We start from the raw sequence: 19,517 nt of genomic DNA, 5'->3' as shown, positions 1-19,517 counted from the left end.
TGGAGGTAAACAAAAAACATAGAAACTGACCAGATACTCAAATATAAATTATATTCATTACTGGAGGAAGCATTTCATCCTAAAACTCTGATGAAGCAGGACTAATTAAAATAATTTTTAAAAACAGACCACTGGTGTGTTTAGGAAGACTGATCCTCATATCATGTATGTAAAAAGGTTGTAGCTGAGTGGTAGAGTACCTGCTTTGTGTACCAAAAGTCACACATTCAACCCAGGCAACTTCATGTTTTAAAAGGATCATAGAGCTGATGAAGGGATAATTCATGTGCCTGAGGTTCTGGAAAGTTGGCTGTCCAGTTGGTCTGTCTTGATGGATAATGCTGGGCTAGATGGGCCATGATCAGAATCAATGTCAGGTAGTTTTAAGTGCTCATGATCACCAAAAAAACTTCTAGAAGGAGATAGAGATGCACGGTCAAGGGGTATAGAAGCTGAGGGAGAAACAAAGGCCTCATTCCCACTACCTTTTAAATCAGATTGTAAATCAATTTGAACTGGTTTAAATGACTATGGTTAGCCTTGAACCGAATCACTGAAACAATTCTGATGCTGATTTTTTCCTGTCTTTTTGGATAAATCAATTCCATGTAAGTGTGAACCAGATGTGGATCAGAATCAATTTAAATTTCCCCTTTGGCCAGCTGGAGCGGGTCCATTTTGAATTGATTCATTCATCAATGTGAACCACAAGTGGGTTATTTTATTTTATTTTGCAGTAAGAAAATGCAATCGGGGCAAATGTAGTGTGAACCACACTCCACTTCTGAACTGATCCATCGATTTAGATTGCAAAGCAATTTTTTGTAAGTAGAAATGTGGCCAAAGGGAAGTTTGTGTAAAAAAATTCAAAATAACGTACTAGTGAAACACCCTTTGTTTGGATGACAGGGAAGGTTGTGGAAGAAGGGCTTGTAAACTACAAAGACCACTTGTATTCACTTCATCATGGAACCATTGTTAGTGAAGGCTTCACTAGTGTAAAGACTACTTGGGACAGTGATATATCTTTCATAGGCCCACGAGCAGAATTGTAATCTTCTTACAGAATGAAGTGAGCAATACTCAATTATACAGAAAAAATCAAAAGAATCTAACTGAAATACATGTATTAAATACTGGGGAAAGTTTACATTTGTTTACATGAAAGGACAGTGCTGGGTAAAGATTTATTTTTGACCTCAGCCTTTCAGAACCAACTTATGTTACATTGCTCTATGCAGTTTTCATAGCAGCTTTTACAGATAAAGATGGTGCCCATAGTTTATCCTGATACAATCAAAGCTGAAATTACTCCTCTTTATAACATGTGATTTATGGACACACCTCAAGTTCAGAACTAGCAACTTCTGACTCTGAATGAGAGAGATGTGCAGTGAACGAAAATTATAATGCTATAGTACATATTGCAGGAAAAATGAATTCTAATCTGACCATGAATGCCATAATATGTGAAAACAAGGACACTTCTGTATGTTGTTTTGTTGCTGTTTAGGTACCAAATAAAAACAAGGTTGGTTTTGAAAGCTTTGGGGGATTAATAGATTTTTTTTTAAAAAACCCTCCTAAATGCATGGTTACAATTCATTTTAAACAATTTAAAACTGTTTCAATACTTTTGATCTGTCTTTTAATGTGTTAATTGTTTAATATGTATTAGACTTTTAAAAGTACTTTAATGATTTATATTATTTATTTATTTTAAGATTTGTTTTCTTATATGCCACCCTGAGATCTTTGGATAAGAAGCAGGATATAAATATTCTAATAAATAAATAAATAAATCATAAAACTTTCTCTAATGCACCTCCCATACATCCATGGAGGCATGAGTCACTGCAGAAAAGACAAGTCTGCCTTGTAGGATAGGATGAGATTACATTTTTACTGAAAGAAGTTAGGTTCCGTTTGCAAGGTAAAAGCAGGGAAAACAATTTATGTTATTCAGGACAATTAGCTGAAGAATATAATATTGTTTACAGAAATGTGTTGGTATTATTAGACTATTAGATTATTAGACTACATAGGGACGACCAAACGCAGTGTGCAAACAAGAATCAAGGAACATGAGAGGCACTGCAGACTGGGCCAGCCAGAAAAATCAGCAGTAGCAGAACATGCCACAAACCATCCTGGGCATAAAATACTGTTTGAAAACACTGAAGATCTGGACCATGCCAACCACTACCATGTCAGGATGCACAGGGAAGCCATTGAAATCCACAAACACCTGGACAATTTCAACCGGAAAGAAGAAACCCTTAAAGTGAACAAAATTTGGCTACCAGTCCTGAGGATTAGCAAAATAAGGACTCAGCAAATGCAAATGGGAAACCATTCAGAGTCAGGGGGTTCCCAGCAGATAATGATCACCAATTAGCAGACATTAATCCTCTTTTGCATTAGCCTCCCAGCCTGAGGCCAGCCATCAGCACAGAACAATACACATGCAAATCACTCCTGCATTCCCAGGCTCACACAGTATATATACACTCAACTGTTTCCAGGCAAAGCATTCTCTGAAGATGCCAGCCACAGATGCTGGCAAAATGTCAGGAAGAAACTCTTCTGGAACATAGCCACAAAGCCCGAAAAACCCACAAAAAACTATTATTAGACTTTCTTTCCCTCTCCTGATTTAAGACTTCAGTGATGTATCAATGCCTCACTAAAGTAATAAATTTAGATTTAAATTTGATGGACTTGACTACCTTCCTCTATTTTGTCCCTTTTAAAATAATGCAGTATATTTTCCTGCTCATTGTTAAAATGTAGTCTGTACCAAGATACCATGATACTTTTTATTGGCGACTATTCCTTATCTGGGAGCAAGCGTAGTACAGAAGCAATTAGGAACATGTTAACAGCAACAGAGACATGTAAAACACTTTACCAACAAGCTAAACACAGCTCTTAATGGAACTATGCTTTGGGTGTGTTTCATTATTTAGAAATTCTCTCCAATTCACAATTAACAGAATTAGCAGCTCTGATGAATATTTAGGCCCTTACACCCCATGTATGATGAATCAGAGACATCTCTCTTGGAACTCTATGGAATGCTTCGTGTGCAGTTCTGTTTTCATTCCAAACTTTCTCTCTAAGCTGGATGTAGCCCCCTTGCAAAAATGATAACCCTGTCTAAATGTTTAATAGCTCATTATGTTTGAGAAAAGTCACTTTGTGCTCTTCACAACTGCATCCACCTCCATTCTCCATCTTAACAAACAAGCAAAAAGGTAGGAAGCTGTGTTGGTTCATGGAAAAGAATTACCGGAAGCAGTATCGTAATACCTTTATTTTTAAAAATACCCTTAGTATTTAGATTTTATTATTATTTATATATTCAAACCAGCCAAAATCTGTGAAGTGATGAATTAACATTCAAGAATCATAGAAGTGTCATAGAAGAATCATAGAAGTTCCTATGCAGAAAATACTGTTTTCTGCACAAAGAAAACCAAGATAGGAATTTTATGCAGAATAAGTCTTGATGTCCTTTTCTCACACTACACCAGAAGGCAAGGGAGCAAGCAATATCACATAACCAAACAATCTAAGGTCAGGAATCATAAATATTTAGCAAAGTCCAGAAGTTGCTGATAGCCAGGTCAAGAAACAGTTCAAAGTCATAAATCACAGAATCAGATCTTGCAGTACATGCAGGCTTCAGAAAGAAATCAAGTTTGTTTCCAGCAAATGAAAAGGGGAAAGCCCTCAACTTATAAGGCATGCTGACTCAGTTTCACTGAACTTGTAACCTGTATTTCAGGAGGACATTCCCAGCTGTGTGTATGAAGCCTCTCACTGCCTGGAGTGAGGGGACTGGGTTTATGCCAGATGGCAAAGCAGCCTCCGTTCCTTAGGACTTAGAAGTATCTCTCTTCCCTCCTCTTTCTCTGGTGCATTCAAGTGAAATAGTGAGCTGGAGGAGAGCACAGCTGTGGTAAGTCTGCTTCATCTTCAGAAGCTGAAGAGTGTATCTGATGGGCAGGTCTGCTTCATCTTCAGAAGCTGAATTCTCAAGTAGGGAGGCACATGACACCTGAACTGTGAATAGTTCTGAAAATGGCACATTTTTGAAGCCTTTCTTGCATTAAGAAGAAAATAGCTAAAACCACTCGTAGCTTCCTTCAAGAAAGAAACCAAAATAAAACAACCTCTTGATCCCTATCCTGGTATCCACTCCACTTTACAATAAATATGTAAAGCATAAATGCAATTATCAGTCCCAAATAAGGCAGACTCTAAATCCATGATCACTCAGTAAGTAAACATTTATATATGTTCCATTAATTCAGTGGGTCTACTCTGACTGGAATTAGCACTTAGATTTAGGCTTAGAAATTAGTTTCTGAAAACAGCTGCAAAAAATATTAAGAAATGCCATTGGGAGACAAATGTGCAAAAGAGCTGTAACTTCCATTCTTATCATAGTGTGCTTATCTTAGAAGCAGAAATAATGAGAACTGCTCTGAGCTTAGCCCTTTTAAAGATGTGGTCTTTCTTTGGTCACTTTATGCTAACCTGGACTTGGAAAATCAAATCCTTGGATAATGACTTTTGAAAATCCATTTCCAAAGAATTCTCTATTCCACCAAGAAATATGCAGTACAATCCAGACTCATCTCCTGACATCCACACAACACTAGACAAATTATCCAGTATTACAGAGTCATGAGCGATAGCCACTAAAATGTTTAATAGAATTGGTGAACTCAAGAGCAAGGTTTCATAGCTCAGGCCGCTTGCATTTTCTCATCTTCGACAGGAGTGGGATACAGTTGATCTCTTACAGTTGCAATTCTGGATTATTTACATGGTGTTGGCTCCCATAAGCAACAGACTCTAGTGGGCTGCAAAGGCTATAAGTTTTCATCATAATCATTTTGGTGTTGCTGGATACAATCTGGTGCCCTTTTTCAGAAGGACAGCTTATCACACTCATAAATGGGGTCAGAGCAAGTGCTGTGAAGATGGTAAAAATTAAGGAATCAAAGATTTCACACAACATGGGATATAATGACTCAGCTACTAACTCTCTAGTTTAGAAATAGTTCACCATTTTTGTATTTCCTTCACTCATAATTGAAAGGAGTATCAACCATCATGAGCATTTCCGAGGAACAGTTGCCCAGAGTGGGAATAAGAAGATTGAAAAGTAAGTAAAGTATGCTAGCTGAAGTGCTATGTGGATTATTCAAGTCCATTCCTAGTGGCTGTAGGATAAATGTGGGTTACCACAAATGTACTTTATGGATTAGAACAAAGAGAATGGGTTGAAATAGCAACTACCAGCATTCTTCGCAGTTGTATGTAGCTAGAGCTACCTACTGGAAGTTCAGTCCAACAATATCTGGAGGCCACATCATTCTCATCCTGACAGGCAGGGACCACTGCCTGTTATAAGAGAGTTATAAGAGAGTCTTCATAGAAAGCAACACAGGAATATGCTCAATAAGACAATAATGGAATTGCACTAAGAAGTAAATTGCTGCCATGACAATAATTATACAGAATGTACAATTCCATTTCTATAAAAGCCATGCTCAGTTTATCACAGGCTTTGATCAAATGAAGATAAGCCCAATACAGGAAAAAAATTGGGCTCTTCTTTCCAAACCTAAACAATTCTTGTGCAGTTTAGTAATAGTAGATCAACTCTAAGACCAGCTGAAACTGCATCCTAATGCAATTACTATGCATAACTATTGAAAGAGCTTTTCTTTTCCACTTCTTGGTATAGCACAAAACAAACTCTATCCATTTTTAGAATTCATCTTGGGAGAAAGGCAGGATACAAACAATGACAACATTAACTGCATGTGTGAGAGGGATTTATTTTAAAGAAGTGAAAGTCTGTATAATACATAGAATCATGGAATCATAGAATTGGAAGAGACCACAAGTGCCATCCAGTCCAACCCCCTGCCATTGCCTCCAGGTATTTTGAAGGCCATCTTGTTAAATTCTTAAATATCTTTGGGAGCCAACACTAGAGTATTCTAACATGTTGCCAGACTGATAGTTAACACAAAGTTCGATATTTAGAGGTTTTTTTTTAAACCTATACCAAATTTTTTTTGTTTTCAAAATAGCTTCTTTCTGCTTTCTGTGATACATTAACAACATCTGATCAGCAACATTCAGAAGTGACCCATGGACAGCAGAACCTTAACCATATCTAACTTTTCTAATATCAAAGAAGGGGAGGTCAGGATTTCATTATGTTATCTTTGCCCAATATATCTGAATGAATAGAACACATGTAGTATTTTGAACTTCATTGAACACCACTTCCTTGCAGTGTCCAATTTTCACTTTACAATCTTGACCTTTTCAAGAAAACAGTTTTATTGCCTACAGTTTCGTAGCCTTTTTGTACATGTGCGTGCACACACACAGACACACACAGACACACACATGTGCACATAGACACTTGAGATTCAGAAAAGCAAAACAAGAAAAGATTCTCTTTTTTGTTTGTTTGCAAAGGCAGTGTTGTGCAGCCAAACATATGGAGAGTAATTAATGGATGAGGCACCTGTTCAATGAGATGGGCTGTGCTAATAGACTTAAGACCAAATCCCAAACCATGTTTCATTCATAGTTGCACCATCCAATTCCATTTGTTAAAGACAATAGCGTGCTGATGAGAAGGAAAACCCCTCTTCCCCTGGTACACAGACAGCTGTCTCTGGCCAAACCCAGATAAAAATTAAAACCTCCATTGGTATTATCTATACATGGTACAAATGTGAAGAATCCTTTTGGGTGCACGGTACTTTCCCATTACAGTAGAATTAAATATAATACCTACTGTAGAATGAACAAGCAAGCCTTACCTGTCTTTCTGACATGACATAGAGGTAATTATGATCTGTAGAGAAAGCCATGTCACGAAGAATAGGGCTCCCATCCTTGAAAATTGGTATCATTTCATATTGAATACCACCATGAGGAGGTCCATCTGCTCGAATCTGGAATAAAGACGGACATAGTACAGGTTAAACCACTGTTATCAAATGTGAGGAGAAATACTGCAAGACAGTAATTTAGTAGCTACAGTGAGTAGATTTGTGAAGAATTAAAGAGCAAGGGAATTTTCACAATAGATGTTTGGAATATTGTCTTCAGTGGAGCCTTTTTCATATTGAATATTCAGCATGTGCACATAATATCAACTTTAAGTCAGAATTACACTCACGGTGACCATCTTCATATCCATGGATGCATTGGCTTAGAATACATAGGGCCGAAACAGATGGCTCTGAAGGGGCGGCTTGATGCTGTCCCCTTTAACACTGGGTTAGGGCCATGGCAACTGCACACTACAGCTCTGATCCAGCTATTTCCCAGCTCAAAAAGAAGCGGCAGAAAGCCACTCCTTTTTGAGCCAAAAGCAAGCTTTTCCACTCTGGCAACAGCTTTTTGGCACTTCTGTAACATGCAGCATATAAACTCCATGCTGCTGGAGCACTGCAATGCTGCCTACCATGTTGTTGGGTGGGTGGCGTGACGCTGGCTTGGGGGTGGTGTCAGGGTGTGCATCATCTAAATGCTATGCCCCCACACTACCCCAAGGCTGGCATATTGTGCCAGTCTGCTTTGCCCCATAGAAGCTAATTCATTCCAGTTCTTCTATATGTATAGATCTCAGTCCTACTCTTCTGGTCCAAGTCAACCGTATATAAATGTGAATTCTATGGATACATAACCAATGGATATGTTGAGACAGCTGTTGCTAACTCAGTTCTCTCACTGTAATCTGACCAAAGGAGAAAGCTAAGACATCACTCTTAAATATTAACGGAAAGCTACAGAATGTATTCTTGGATTAAATTAGAATATTTAAATTCAAAGTTCTTTTCATTATTTGCGAAGACACCTTTAATTTTACAAGCTCAAATGAATAGAAGAGTAATCAACTTGCAGGGGTTGTGAAGCACTAGGAAGAAAGTGTTGTTGGAGAGAAACCCCGCCTTATGTAGCACAACATTTTAACCTCTAAACAGTGACTCTCAGTTTTGCAACATGTGCTTTCCTTACATTTTATTGTTTCATAATGTGTGAGCACTTTGTTTCTGAAATCATTTTTAAAAGTTACAGTAACTTTTCCTGTTAAGGCTAGAAAGGTCTAGGATATTTAATAATATACATATTCTTTTAAACTATTTGTCCATGTCTTGGATCCTAATACATGGACAGCAGAAATGGATCTTGCATGCCCTGTTGACTGCTAAAAGACTGATAGTTTAGTACTAGAGGGATAGCTTTTCCCCACCTGTGATACAATGGATAGGAGATTTAATAATGCCTGCAACATTTGAAAGAGTGATAGAATAGTATTTAAAGGATTCCATCACATACTCTCCAAATGTCCCAATTAGGCAGGGACAGTTCTGGTTAATCCTGTCATCCCACTTTTTCAGTCACTTTTAAAGTGTCCCAGTTTCTCTCTACTCCCTGCATTTCCCCCTTTTGTCCTCTGTTTACTTCAGTTGCTGCAAACTGAGTTGAAAGAGCAAAAGGAGTTTGCATTCATCTCAGTAGGAGGGAGAGGATAGGCAATGAGAAGAACTCTTGCCTTTCTCACTAGACACAGGGAAAACAAACTGCCTCAGCCTCTTCTCGTTTGTGTTTTTGCTCATTAATAACTTTCGCCATCTTGACCATATTCTGATATTTCTTGGCTACATGTATCCTGGTTTTCATCTGTAATGTAGTATGTCATCAGTTACAAAAATATGTATGATTGGCATTAACAGTGCTCAAGCTTGGCTGCTCTGTCTCTGAAGATTTCTACACCAGTGCTTACCATGGGGTAAGTTCTGGTAAAATGCCAGAAAAACATTTAGGAAGCGTGTGTGTGTGAAAGCCTGACACACTTCCTAAAGGTCAGGGAATTAACTTGCGTTGATGGGAAATGGCTGCTTCCCAAATGATTCAGGGTTGCTGGATGTGAGGGAAAGATTCTCTGACGTTTAGGAAGTGCATCAGGCTTTCACACACACATGCTTCCTAAATGTTTTTCTGGCATTTTATCAGTGCTTACTCCATGGTAAGTGCTGGTGTGGAAATCTTCTCTCTCTCTCTCTCTCTCACACACACACACAGAGAGAGAGCATCCTGGATTGATAATAGTGACTACTGTGAAGAATTACTTTTCAAACATAGCTAGTAGAAATCAGAATTCCATTGTTTAATAAAAGGACCCACTTTTCACTGTAAGTGAATAAACTCATATCTGTTCTGACACTACTAGATATGGTTAATTACACATTATGAAAAAGAGGACAAAAGAGGGTATGGGTTTTATGTAAAATTTGCAAGTGGGATAACCATATGACTGAATGTTCAGCCAGATGAAAATTTCCTTCCAAAATGCAGAAGTAGTGTTATCAGGGAGAAAGGTGATAGCTTAGCTTTCACAAGATCCTTTCATATGTCATAAAAAAAGAAAAGGGCAAGATTGGAGTGGGGGAAGAGAAATCAATCAGTACTGTTAAAGGTAATTTATTTATCTCAGATTTTTAAAGATGCAGACATGTTAGTCTCTTGCAGCATAAAAACAAAGAAGAGATGGTGAGAAAAAGAAAGGAACGTGGCAGCACCTTTAAGACTAACAGGTTGTTGACTTCTGGGTTAGGACTGATGGTGGACTGAGACCAGAATTTAGCACCAATCATTTGTGAATCTGTGAAGATATCACAGCTTTCTGGAGATAATTTTTAATGCAAGGTTATTACAGGTAGAAAATTATTACTTGTTTAGATTAGATTATTGTCATTATGAGAGCTGTCTAGGACTGCTCAAATACCAGATCAAATCACTTATCTGATGTGGATTCGAATATGAAACAAATCATTATCAGTCCACCCCACAAGCAGCATGGGCATCTCATCTCATCCTAAAATTTGCTGATTCCAGCAAAGCAAACATAGCTCTCAGCAGATAAACACATGAAGTGGGTATTTGGCTAGTTCTGAATGAAGGCCTCCTGGCTTGCTGGTACTGGTGGTATTTTAGGCTTGATTATGCAAATCTCTCTCCCTGCAGGAAAATACAGCTCAGAATGCAACATACCCCACTGTACTCAGTGGGAACACACCCGCTCAAGCACATCCTCGTCTCTTTCAAAATGTTAATAATTGATGGCCTTAGGGAAGGATGGGGGAAGGCTAAACAAACAATTTACATTGTATTTTTCCCTACTAGGATTTGCATATTTGAGTAGCCAGTCGATTACAACATGGTGTCTACATAACACCAAGCTGCAAATATTGGCAACCATCAAGCTGAGAGATTAGACCAGCCATGTGAACTAATGGCTCTGTGAAGCCTCCTGGTGGCCCAGTGGCATTCGTTGACAGAGATTCTGTTACTTGGTGCCCAGAAAACTGTTGTGTGTGAAGGAGTGCCTCAAAGCACATGCATGTGCTGCCACGCTAGGAGGATGAGGTAGGATGTGGGGCTTGTGGGGGGAGGGAGTGTAAAGAAAAACTTGTCACAAAGGGACTGTTTGCTCCAGACATATACCTGGCTGTCTCATTGTCCCATCTTGCTGCCCAGTGACTCAGTGCTAAATCTCAAGCCTAGCTCAGTGATTCATGCTAGGCTTCAAGCATGCAGAGTATTTTAGTGAAGTCTGAAGTTGAGCTTCCAGGAAAGATAGAAGAGAAGTGGACAAAGGTTGAGGAGAATCAGAAGACTTACAAGGGCGGGGGGGGGGGGCATCTTTTCCAGAAATGGCTAGAAAATATCACACACACAATATGATAACATCCAAAAGGAAAATATGTTTCAAAGTTCATAATGAGCAAGAAAAGGCTGGACTCATTCCAAAAGCTCTTCAACATCTCTGCTCTGTTAGCCACTTGTAAGGAAGCAGACTGCTCTGTCCCTCAGCCCAGCTCTTCTAGCAGTTCCCTTCTCCGCCCATCATTAAACCAGCTGTTTAAAACCGTTGCCAAGACAACAGCCTCTAGAGTCCTTCCATTAAAATGTCTGATTGTAATTTAATTAATCCTCACAGGCCAGCAGGCAATGCATTGCTAGGCCTGGTATGGTGGCATTACTTGATCACTGAGACATGACTGAGTTGGAGTTTCTGGCAAGGGCAAATTGTCTTTTTTTTTTGACAAGTGAATAATCAATAATTCCTCATCAAACTGGAAAACCCCATCCCAACAAATCAGAACCAAACCTCTGTCCCTAGGGACACTGCTGTTCCACACTACTGAGTCTCTGTAGAACATCAACAATGTCACCTAACTGTGTGAGAATGTCCCATTTAAAAATGGGTGTGGGAATTCTGCATGATCTAGAGCTACTTTCTTCAGTCTGACATTTAGAACTTCCACCTTGTCCTCTGCTATCATAGCTTTCTGAAGATAATGACAATTATGTTCCAATGTATCTAGAGCATGTGAGATTGAGTGAGGATGATCCAGAAGACAGGTGGGGTTTATGCAGTGCTCTAGATATTGCTGATCTGCAACTTTCAGCTAACTCAGCTATCTTGGTTAGGGGTGCAGGGAGTTGCCATTCAAAATCTCAAGGGCTGCACGATTCTCAGCTCTGACCTAGAGCCATAAGCTGGACACATATTTCCAAGGAAGGCTTTCCATGCATTTTAGCAACTACAAGTCCATAGAGACCCCGCTGAACTCTGTCAGCAGCAAGTACTTCTATGCATCAAGCCATTTGTCATCCTCACTTTACTTCACACAGACCTGCATGTCAATGCAGCTTTAATACCGTCTGACAAGAACTCATGCTTTGTGTATAACGTAATAACTCCAGGGAAGGAATATTGGGTGTGTGGGTGTGTGTACACCTTTATGTTTACAGCATTTATTTGTTACTTCAAGGAGCTCAAGACAGCATATATTTTATCATCACACCAACCTTGTGAGGATGATCAGGCAGAGAGAGAATGACTTTCACAAACAGGAAGAGATTTGAAGCTGGACCATATGGTACAATTTATAAAAGGTTTTCCTTTTATATAACTGGTTTTCCATTAAAAATATACATTAGGGAACACATAAAATGTGTAGTGAATCAGTGTATAATTGCAATGTACTGTATATAGAGAAAAACTCTCATTAAAACCATACATTACCATCTGTGTATGAACTTCACAGAAGTTCCTACCATCTGAAAATGTTTTCTATATACCGTGTTGTTTTTAGTTAGGAACAAGGACTGAGAGGCAGGCTAGACCAGTGAAACACATTAATAAGTACAGAGTGTTTGATATTCATGACAGAGCTCCAATGGAATATGGTGGTCTCTATGTCAGTTGGGTGGTAAACTTGTTCCAAGTTTTAACCTGAACTTTAAAGGATTTATGCAAGGTATTAAATCCTATCCCTCAAATAGGATCAGCACATTGGATAGCTCCTTTAAAGTTTGGACCAAAACCCACACAGATTCATTGCCTCACTGACATGGGAGCCATCATTTCCACAGTAAAGCTGTCCTCCATATAGTCACTAACCCCACACCAACTCATGCAATGAATCTAATAAAACAAATTTAATTGTGAAAAGAAAAGACAAAACACATGAAAGTCTATCTTGAATTATTCTGAGTTACTGAATCAGAATAAGCAAAGTATCCATAAGAACATTGCTGGGTGTTGAACCTGTCCTAGGTAAAGGGCAGTTGATTTTATAGGTGTCATAAGGCATCAGTAGTTGCCAGAATAACATGACTTGGCATTACAGAACATAACTGTTTTGTTGCACCATAGCAAAGGACTATTGACCTGTGAGTGGTAGAATGGGTTCTTAGGCATTTGAGTTTCAAAGAGGAATAACAGCTTGATGGATATGATTGATTTGTGTTCCCTGCCATGCTCCCATGAGGATGTAATTGCTGGGAAGGTACAGCAACACCTCCTAGCCATTGGTCTATCTTCCAACTGAATACATTGTTCATTGCTGCCCTGAAACATGGTACAATTGGCACATATCTGTGATTCTTTATTCAAGGATTCAACCATACACGGCTTGAAAAATAATTTTAAAAATATAAACTTCAAACAGCAAACCTTGATTTTGTCATTTGATATAACGGACACCATTTTACTATGCCAATATATTTAATGGAACTTAAATAACCACAGATGTTGGTATCTACACAGGATCCTGGAACTAAACCTCAGTGGATATCAAGGGCCCACTGTAATTTGTTTGTGTTTCAGATGGAACAGAAGTGAAGTTAACCATGAAGCTATGGAACTCAATGGCCGCAGGAAAGAGGAGTGAATGCAATATTCTACATGAAAGTATATGAAGAAAAATAAATGTAAGGGTAAGCATTACCCATACCATCCAGATGATTAGGATTACAATGCTCATGAGACTCAGAAAGCATAGACAAAGAACAGGGAAAATAAGAGTTAGAATCTAATCTCCCTGGTTTAGAAAGACATAATATTCTAAATTATGTATGATTACTATAGATATCCAGTGGTTGCCGGTGTCTTCCATTTCAGTGGTGGTGACATGATGGCTTCCATATCAGTGTAGTGATGGAGTCACTCTAGGTTTTAATCTGAATTTAGGAGTTCTCCAAGGAGCTGAACCTTAACTCTTAGAAAGGTTCAGAACCTTGGATAGTTCTCCAGTGATTCCCAAACTGTAGTCCTCCAGGTGTTTTGGATCATCTCCTAGAAGCCCCATCCACCTTGGCCACCAGTTAGGAATGCTGGGAGTAGAAGTCCAAAATACCTGGAGGACCAAAGTAGGTGAACCTAGACCCTTTATAGATTTCCACTAAAACTAATTCAATGCTCTACTGACATAGAAGACAGCATCTGTTAGTATAGATACCTTTAATTAGTTAAATAAATATGACCCAAGGCTCTCTTTTATGCATTTATTGGCTTCATGTGAATTCTGAAAGAGCTAAACTCTGATCAGATGGCTGAATTGTTGAATATCAGGCAAGATACACAGAAAATATCACAAGCTTTGTGGGCAGAAATTAAGACCCCCTAGGATGGTTCACAGTACAGAAGATACAGTAACATCCAAAATCTACAAAACAGTGATACTTTTATTGGGACAACCAAAATGCACAAAATACTTGATACATGCTTTGTAGATTTTGGGTGTTATTGTACTTTGCTGTGTGGCCAACATGGTTACCCCTGGATATGTAATACAGAAGATGTAGACTACCTTAGGACCTCACTGCAATTGCTAAACAGTCTCCTGGAATGGAAGGAGCTTGTTTCTTCAATCAGTGATGATGTGTGTTTACAAATACAGCTTGAAAAGAGCCTAACAACATAATCTGCAAATCCAAATATCAGTCCCAGCTCAGAGCATTCAAGGCCAGCAAAACATTTACACGTGACCAAGCAGAATACATTCCGATTTGGAAATTTCAGTTCTTCAAAGGCATTGTGGAGATTTGTCTGGCTAATACCACTACAATGCAGACTGCAGGCATAAGCTCTGCATTATCTTAAGAGATTAGCAAAATACCATATTGTTTCATGTATATGTTGCAGAGTAGCACCCCCGGTGATGGTGTCTGATCTATTCAAGACTCTGATACAACACAGAAGCCCCCACTCTCCATTGTACTGAGACTTCTGCAGACTATTTTACTCACCATCACAACTGTCATTGTGACTAAGCTATGACAGGTCTGCATCTTCCTCCAGTTCCTCTCCGCAGGCTCTCATTACAGGGTGTTAAAGACTCTTTGTGGGAACTTTCCATGATTAAATTACCTGTCTTTTTTCATTATGAATTTTTCAGTGAGACAGAATTTCATGACAAAGTGTTCGGTGCTAGAAAATTAGCTGAATAAGGGCATGCATTCCAAGCTTCATATCTTGAAAAGTAGCCATGCCTATTTGTTTAGCTCAAAAAGAACAATGTGCACAGCAGTACGGAGTACAGGAAAAGAAGATGGACCAGAAATTATGGTCCTATCCTGGTCCTGTCCTAAGATCATTTAAAGAACTGCATTCATAACATGATCTGCTGCAACTCACCGCAGCAGCCCCCAGACCACCCCACTAGCTCTTGATAGTCTTCACCCACGTAACTAGGAATGGGGAAGGAATTCACTTCTTCCCCATTCTAGTATGGTCTGATTTACCTAACTCACCCACCCCAATGTATTGAGCCGTGGCAGTTAAAGTGGAAGCAAACTGGATTATTTCTGCATTGTGGAGGCAGCCAATGAATGGTCTGGCTCTCATTGTGATGGTGTTTTTCCTAGACAGTTAGCAATCCTAATAGAGTCACAGATTTGGAAGGACCAGACAGACATCAGATTTAATCTCCTGCTTCTAGACATGAACATCCACCCATTAGTTCATTGCACCCTTCACCACCCAGATAATCAGGATGCAGATGGTTGAAAGAGATGAGCCGGGGCATTTGCAATCCAATATGACCTAGTCCTAGGGAAAAATCACCCACCTCTCTGCAGTGGTAATCAGTCAGACCCTGCAGCATGTACAACTTGAAACATTACCATGGTGCAGCACCTTCATATTTTTAGCTTCCACATTGATCGACACCAAAGAATATGAGGAAACACAAGATCACACCTCTGAGAAGAAAAAAATGCCTGATCTTGACCACAGGATGCCATTACTGTGGCACAAGGACAAGAATCACACACATTTTAAATATATTTATATCACAACATCTTAGTTATTTAATAAAGAAGAACAGTATACAAACCTGGTTTCTTCAGTACTGATTGAGGTTGAGGAGGGTTCTTTCTTTTGGTATCTACTTTAGCATCTACTGTGACTACCATCTAAAGGGTATCTGTATCACAAAGACAGTGGAAACACCCAGCTCTACAAATGGCTGCAAATGAGGCTCAGTTTCGTCACCCCCTCACCTTGTGTTCTGGTACATTAAGGAGAAAAACTGATGTGATTTAGTATTCTGTCTTGTGTGTGAGAAGCTTCCCCTTTCAAATTAAAGTGAAATACTAATCCTATTAAAAATCTTCCCCTTAAATCATAGATATGTCCACAAGGAAATTAATGACAACTCTTTACACTCATATTCAATTCAAATCAGCATATCCAATTAACCATGTTACCTGCAGGCCCCTTCATCTAAAGATCTCTGCCACATTTCCACCATTTAGCCCTAAATTATGGTAGAATAAAGTCATTCTGAGTGGACATCATCTCCATTTGCTGTTGTGAGGGCATCGGTGAATGAGTTCATTTTTAAAGGGCGCCCAAAAGGTCACATGAGAATGGTTACTGAGAATATGCTGTACATGAAAGTTAGGAAAGAGTACAGTATGCAGCAATGCTGTCTCTAAAGCACAAGCAAATCCATGAGCACAAAAGCTGTTTCAGTTTAATAGTGATTAAATCCCACCCCAGGCACTATGAACTTGCCTTAACAGTGCACAACTTGGAAAAGTGACTTTTTACAAACTGGATTTAGTACCTTGGATAAATTCTTTAAAGTCTTGAATAAAACTCAGAATGAATTGCAACACTATGACACAGAAACCACGGTTCACTACTGATGCCAGCAGAACTGCTTTCTGGTACATTATAGCTGCTCTGCATTAAGGCAGGAGCAAAGATCCAAGCCAATCCTACATTCTTGGCTGGGCAGAAAAAAAAAGTCCTTGTTTGGTCTTTTACTGCTTGCTATGTTGAACTCCAAAAGTTAAGTATCTCATGCCCTGAAGAGAGAAGTATTTTTTCCTGCAAATTGCTGCAGATCAAATTAGTGTTAAACAGGGGGTAGTTCAAAAGTTTTTAATCCCATTTGGCCTCCCCACAATGGGATTACTGATTCCAGTTTGAGCCTAGTTACTGCTTTTCTCCTCAATTCCAATTCAGCTTTTTTGGATGAAATTATTACATCCCTGATTCCAGGATGCTTCTTCCAATATGTTTTGTACTTGAATATAGATTCCCAGGGGCAAAACCATGTATGTGTTGTGTTAATAATGCATGCAGATATATGTATTTTCTGTCTGCAGCACAAGCAGGGGCAATCCACTTTTTATTTATAATTTAAATAATTTATACATATGTGCACCATCCATAATAGACATGATATACATGAGTTTTGTACCCATATGTTTGAAATGAAATGCAGAATGCAAACAGCCTTCAGCAGTTTATATTTTCTTTCTCACCCTTCCTCCAACAAAGTGTACAGGATATCTCTGTTTTTATACTCACAATAATGCTGTGAGGTAGGTTAGGCTGAGATGCAGCAACTGGCTTGTGGGGTCACCTAGCTAGCTTCAAAGCTGATTGGGAACTGAATTTTCTCATATTGCTCTGAAATTCCAAAATCTACACTGGTATCTCTCATGGACCTTCCAAGAATTTTGGTGCTAAAAGACATACGGTAACTTTACCAAGATGTATGACAAACTCTTAGAGGCATACCTTACCAATTTGCCAAGACTTTTATGATGATGAGTATTTGGAAAATGAGATAGCTGAGGACAAAATGGAACAGAGGAGGCCATAGTCAGGAACCTGATGGGATGATTGAAGAAGGTAAAGCAGAATGGTGGAAAAGGCACCACTTGAGTAAATTGAGTAAATGAAGGTGTTGAAGGGATGTCCTTCTTCCCTGGCCTTGGGAAAGATTGGAAAAAATATATTTGGGCTACAGTTCCCAGATTTCCCCAACCTTCATGAGATTCTGAGGGATTCAGGGAGGTGTAGAATTTGTAGGTACCAAATTCTAATGGTACCTGATGTCCTTGCTAAGATGGATCCTGAGGGGGACAGTGAGCTCACTGGCAAGGGTGAGCAAAACTTCCAAGAGCCATTATCTGATGCTACACTGCTGCACGGCTTCTTCACTTTCCTCCTATCTGAGTATTAGTCCACCCTTGTACAATTATGACAGCAAAAGCCCTGAAAACAAAGGCTTTATTTGATTAGTATGCAAGCTGAGGTGGTTGTAATCTTAGACGATGAGGCAAAAAACAAAACAAACACAGTCCAAACAAAACCCATTGAATTTGCTTGTCCTACATGCATATTGTGTAGTAGTGTGGTGCAGTTTGAACTGTAGTAAACTGTTAAAAGCCACAATGATCAACAACCATGAATATTAACATGCAATTGGGGACTACAACTAAAAACAGACAATTGAGCTTAGACTGCAAATCCCGATTGACATCCTGGCCTTTTTCTCACACTGCTGGGCATAAGATAAACAAAGCAATAAACCAGCATGAAGCCAGGCAAGCCTGTCTGCTCTGATTTTCAGGCCTAGCTTTTTTCTGACATGCTTTCCTTTTCATTCTTGTTCTCTCATGGGTTTTTGTTTTGTTTTGTTTAAAGAGCCTATTACTTGCAGAAATACAACTGGTTTCTCAGAGCTTTACCAAATATATACTTCTTCCCATCCCAAGACTCCATAGATCCATGTGCATGTTGGTGTGAAGAAACACATGTGAGATGTGTGGATATCTTTTCTGCTTCTCAAAGCGAGCCAATGATGGCATTTTTTTTTAAAGGATTGCTGAGAATCAGATCTTGGAAGCCAGCGAGTGAACTAATGAGGTAGAATTGAGAGGCTTGTAGCACCACAATTCAGTACTGAGAGCAAATGAAAATGAGCCAAAGGGTTTATTTTTATAAGGCTTTATAAAAGTATTTATAGTCAAGCCTTTTGTAAGTTCAAAACTCATGTCAAAATGTATAGTTGTGTATTTCTTTTTCTCTTTCTGGTGAGCATACACACACACACACACATCTCCCAAACCCAGTCTTTGGAAATGTTAACTAAATGTTCAAAGTCTCTACTCAATAGCCTGAAGCTCCCTTGAGAAAGGCTTGCAGTTTGACCCTAAATGCCATGATAATTATAGAGGAGGATAGAAAACCTAAACTATCTTTCCCCACACTGCTCCTTTGCCTGCTTGTGTGGGAGTGTGTATGGCTTCCTTATTACTCCTAACTTTAAAAAAAAAAAATACAGCCCAAGAAGATTGATTCATTTATTATTCATTACTGATGAAATCTTAGTTAAGTCCTTTCCTCCCAAACAAGCATGTATTTCTTCCAATAGGCAAACCAAAGGCAATATTTAAGAACAAATCAGCATTATGAGAACACAGACTATTATTGGGGCTCAAATGTGCTTGTAATTGAGCTTGTAAAAGTTACTTTTTGGACTCCAATTCCCATAATTCCTTAGCCAGCATGGGAAAGTACCCCCCACCCCATAACCATTCTATGTCCTGTAGTAAAGTGGCCATGTGGTCACAACACTCCATGCACTAAATAATGTGACCAACAAGCCGCGCACTCATTTTACTGACCTTCAAAAGGATAGAAGGCTGAGTCAACCATGGAGCCTTCGAGATTGAACTCATAACCTTGTACTGGCATTTAGCCACTGCGCTCACAGCGATCCCTTTGATCACACTGCAAGTGGATAGACTTGATCAAGGAAGTCACCGTTTTAAGTTTGCTTGAGCATGGCAGTTAATAACAGGATGTC

General features: G+C 39.1%; 1 protein-coding gene across 2 annotated transcripts in view; it reads right to left on the bottom strand.

Annotated features, from left to right (window-relative positions):
• PLXNA2 (plexin A2) overlaps nt 1-19,517 on the bottom strand; it is a 586,503-nt gene that overhangs the window by 340,617 nt on the left and 226,369 nt on the right. For both annotated transcript variants that reach the window (XM_089514441.1, XM_089514442.1), the window contains one exon: nt 6,864-6,998. In XM_089514441.1, the coding sequence (XP_089370567.1) occupies nt 6,864-6,998 (135 nt within the window). The remainder of the gene's footprint in view (nt 1-6,863; nt 6,999-19,517) is intronic.

This window comes from Sceloporus occidentalis, unplaced genomic scaffold, assembly GCF_023333645.1.
Source record: "Sceloporus occidentalis isolate IW3139 unplaced genomic scaffold, rSceOcc1.0.p SCAF_3, whole genome shotgun sequence".
NCBI classification, from domain to species: domain Eukaryota; kingdom Metazoa; phylum Chordata; class Lepidosauria; order Squamata; family Phrynosomatidae; genus Sceloporus; species Sceloporus occidentalis.
The sequence above is the reverse complement of the archived record's forward strand: the minus strand, read 5'-3'. Positions and strand labels throughout refer to the sequence as shown.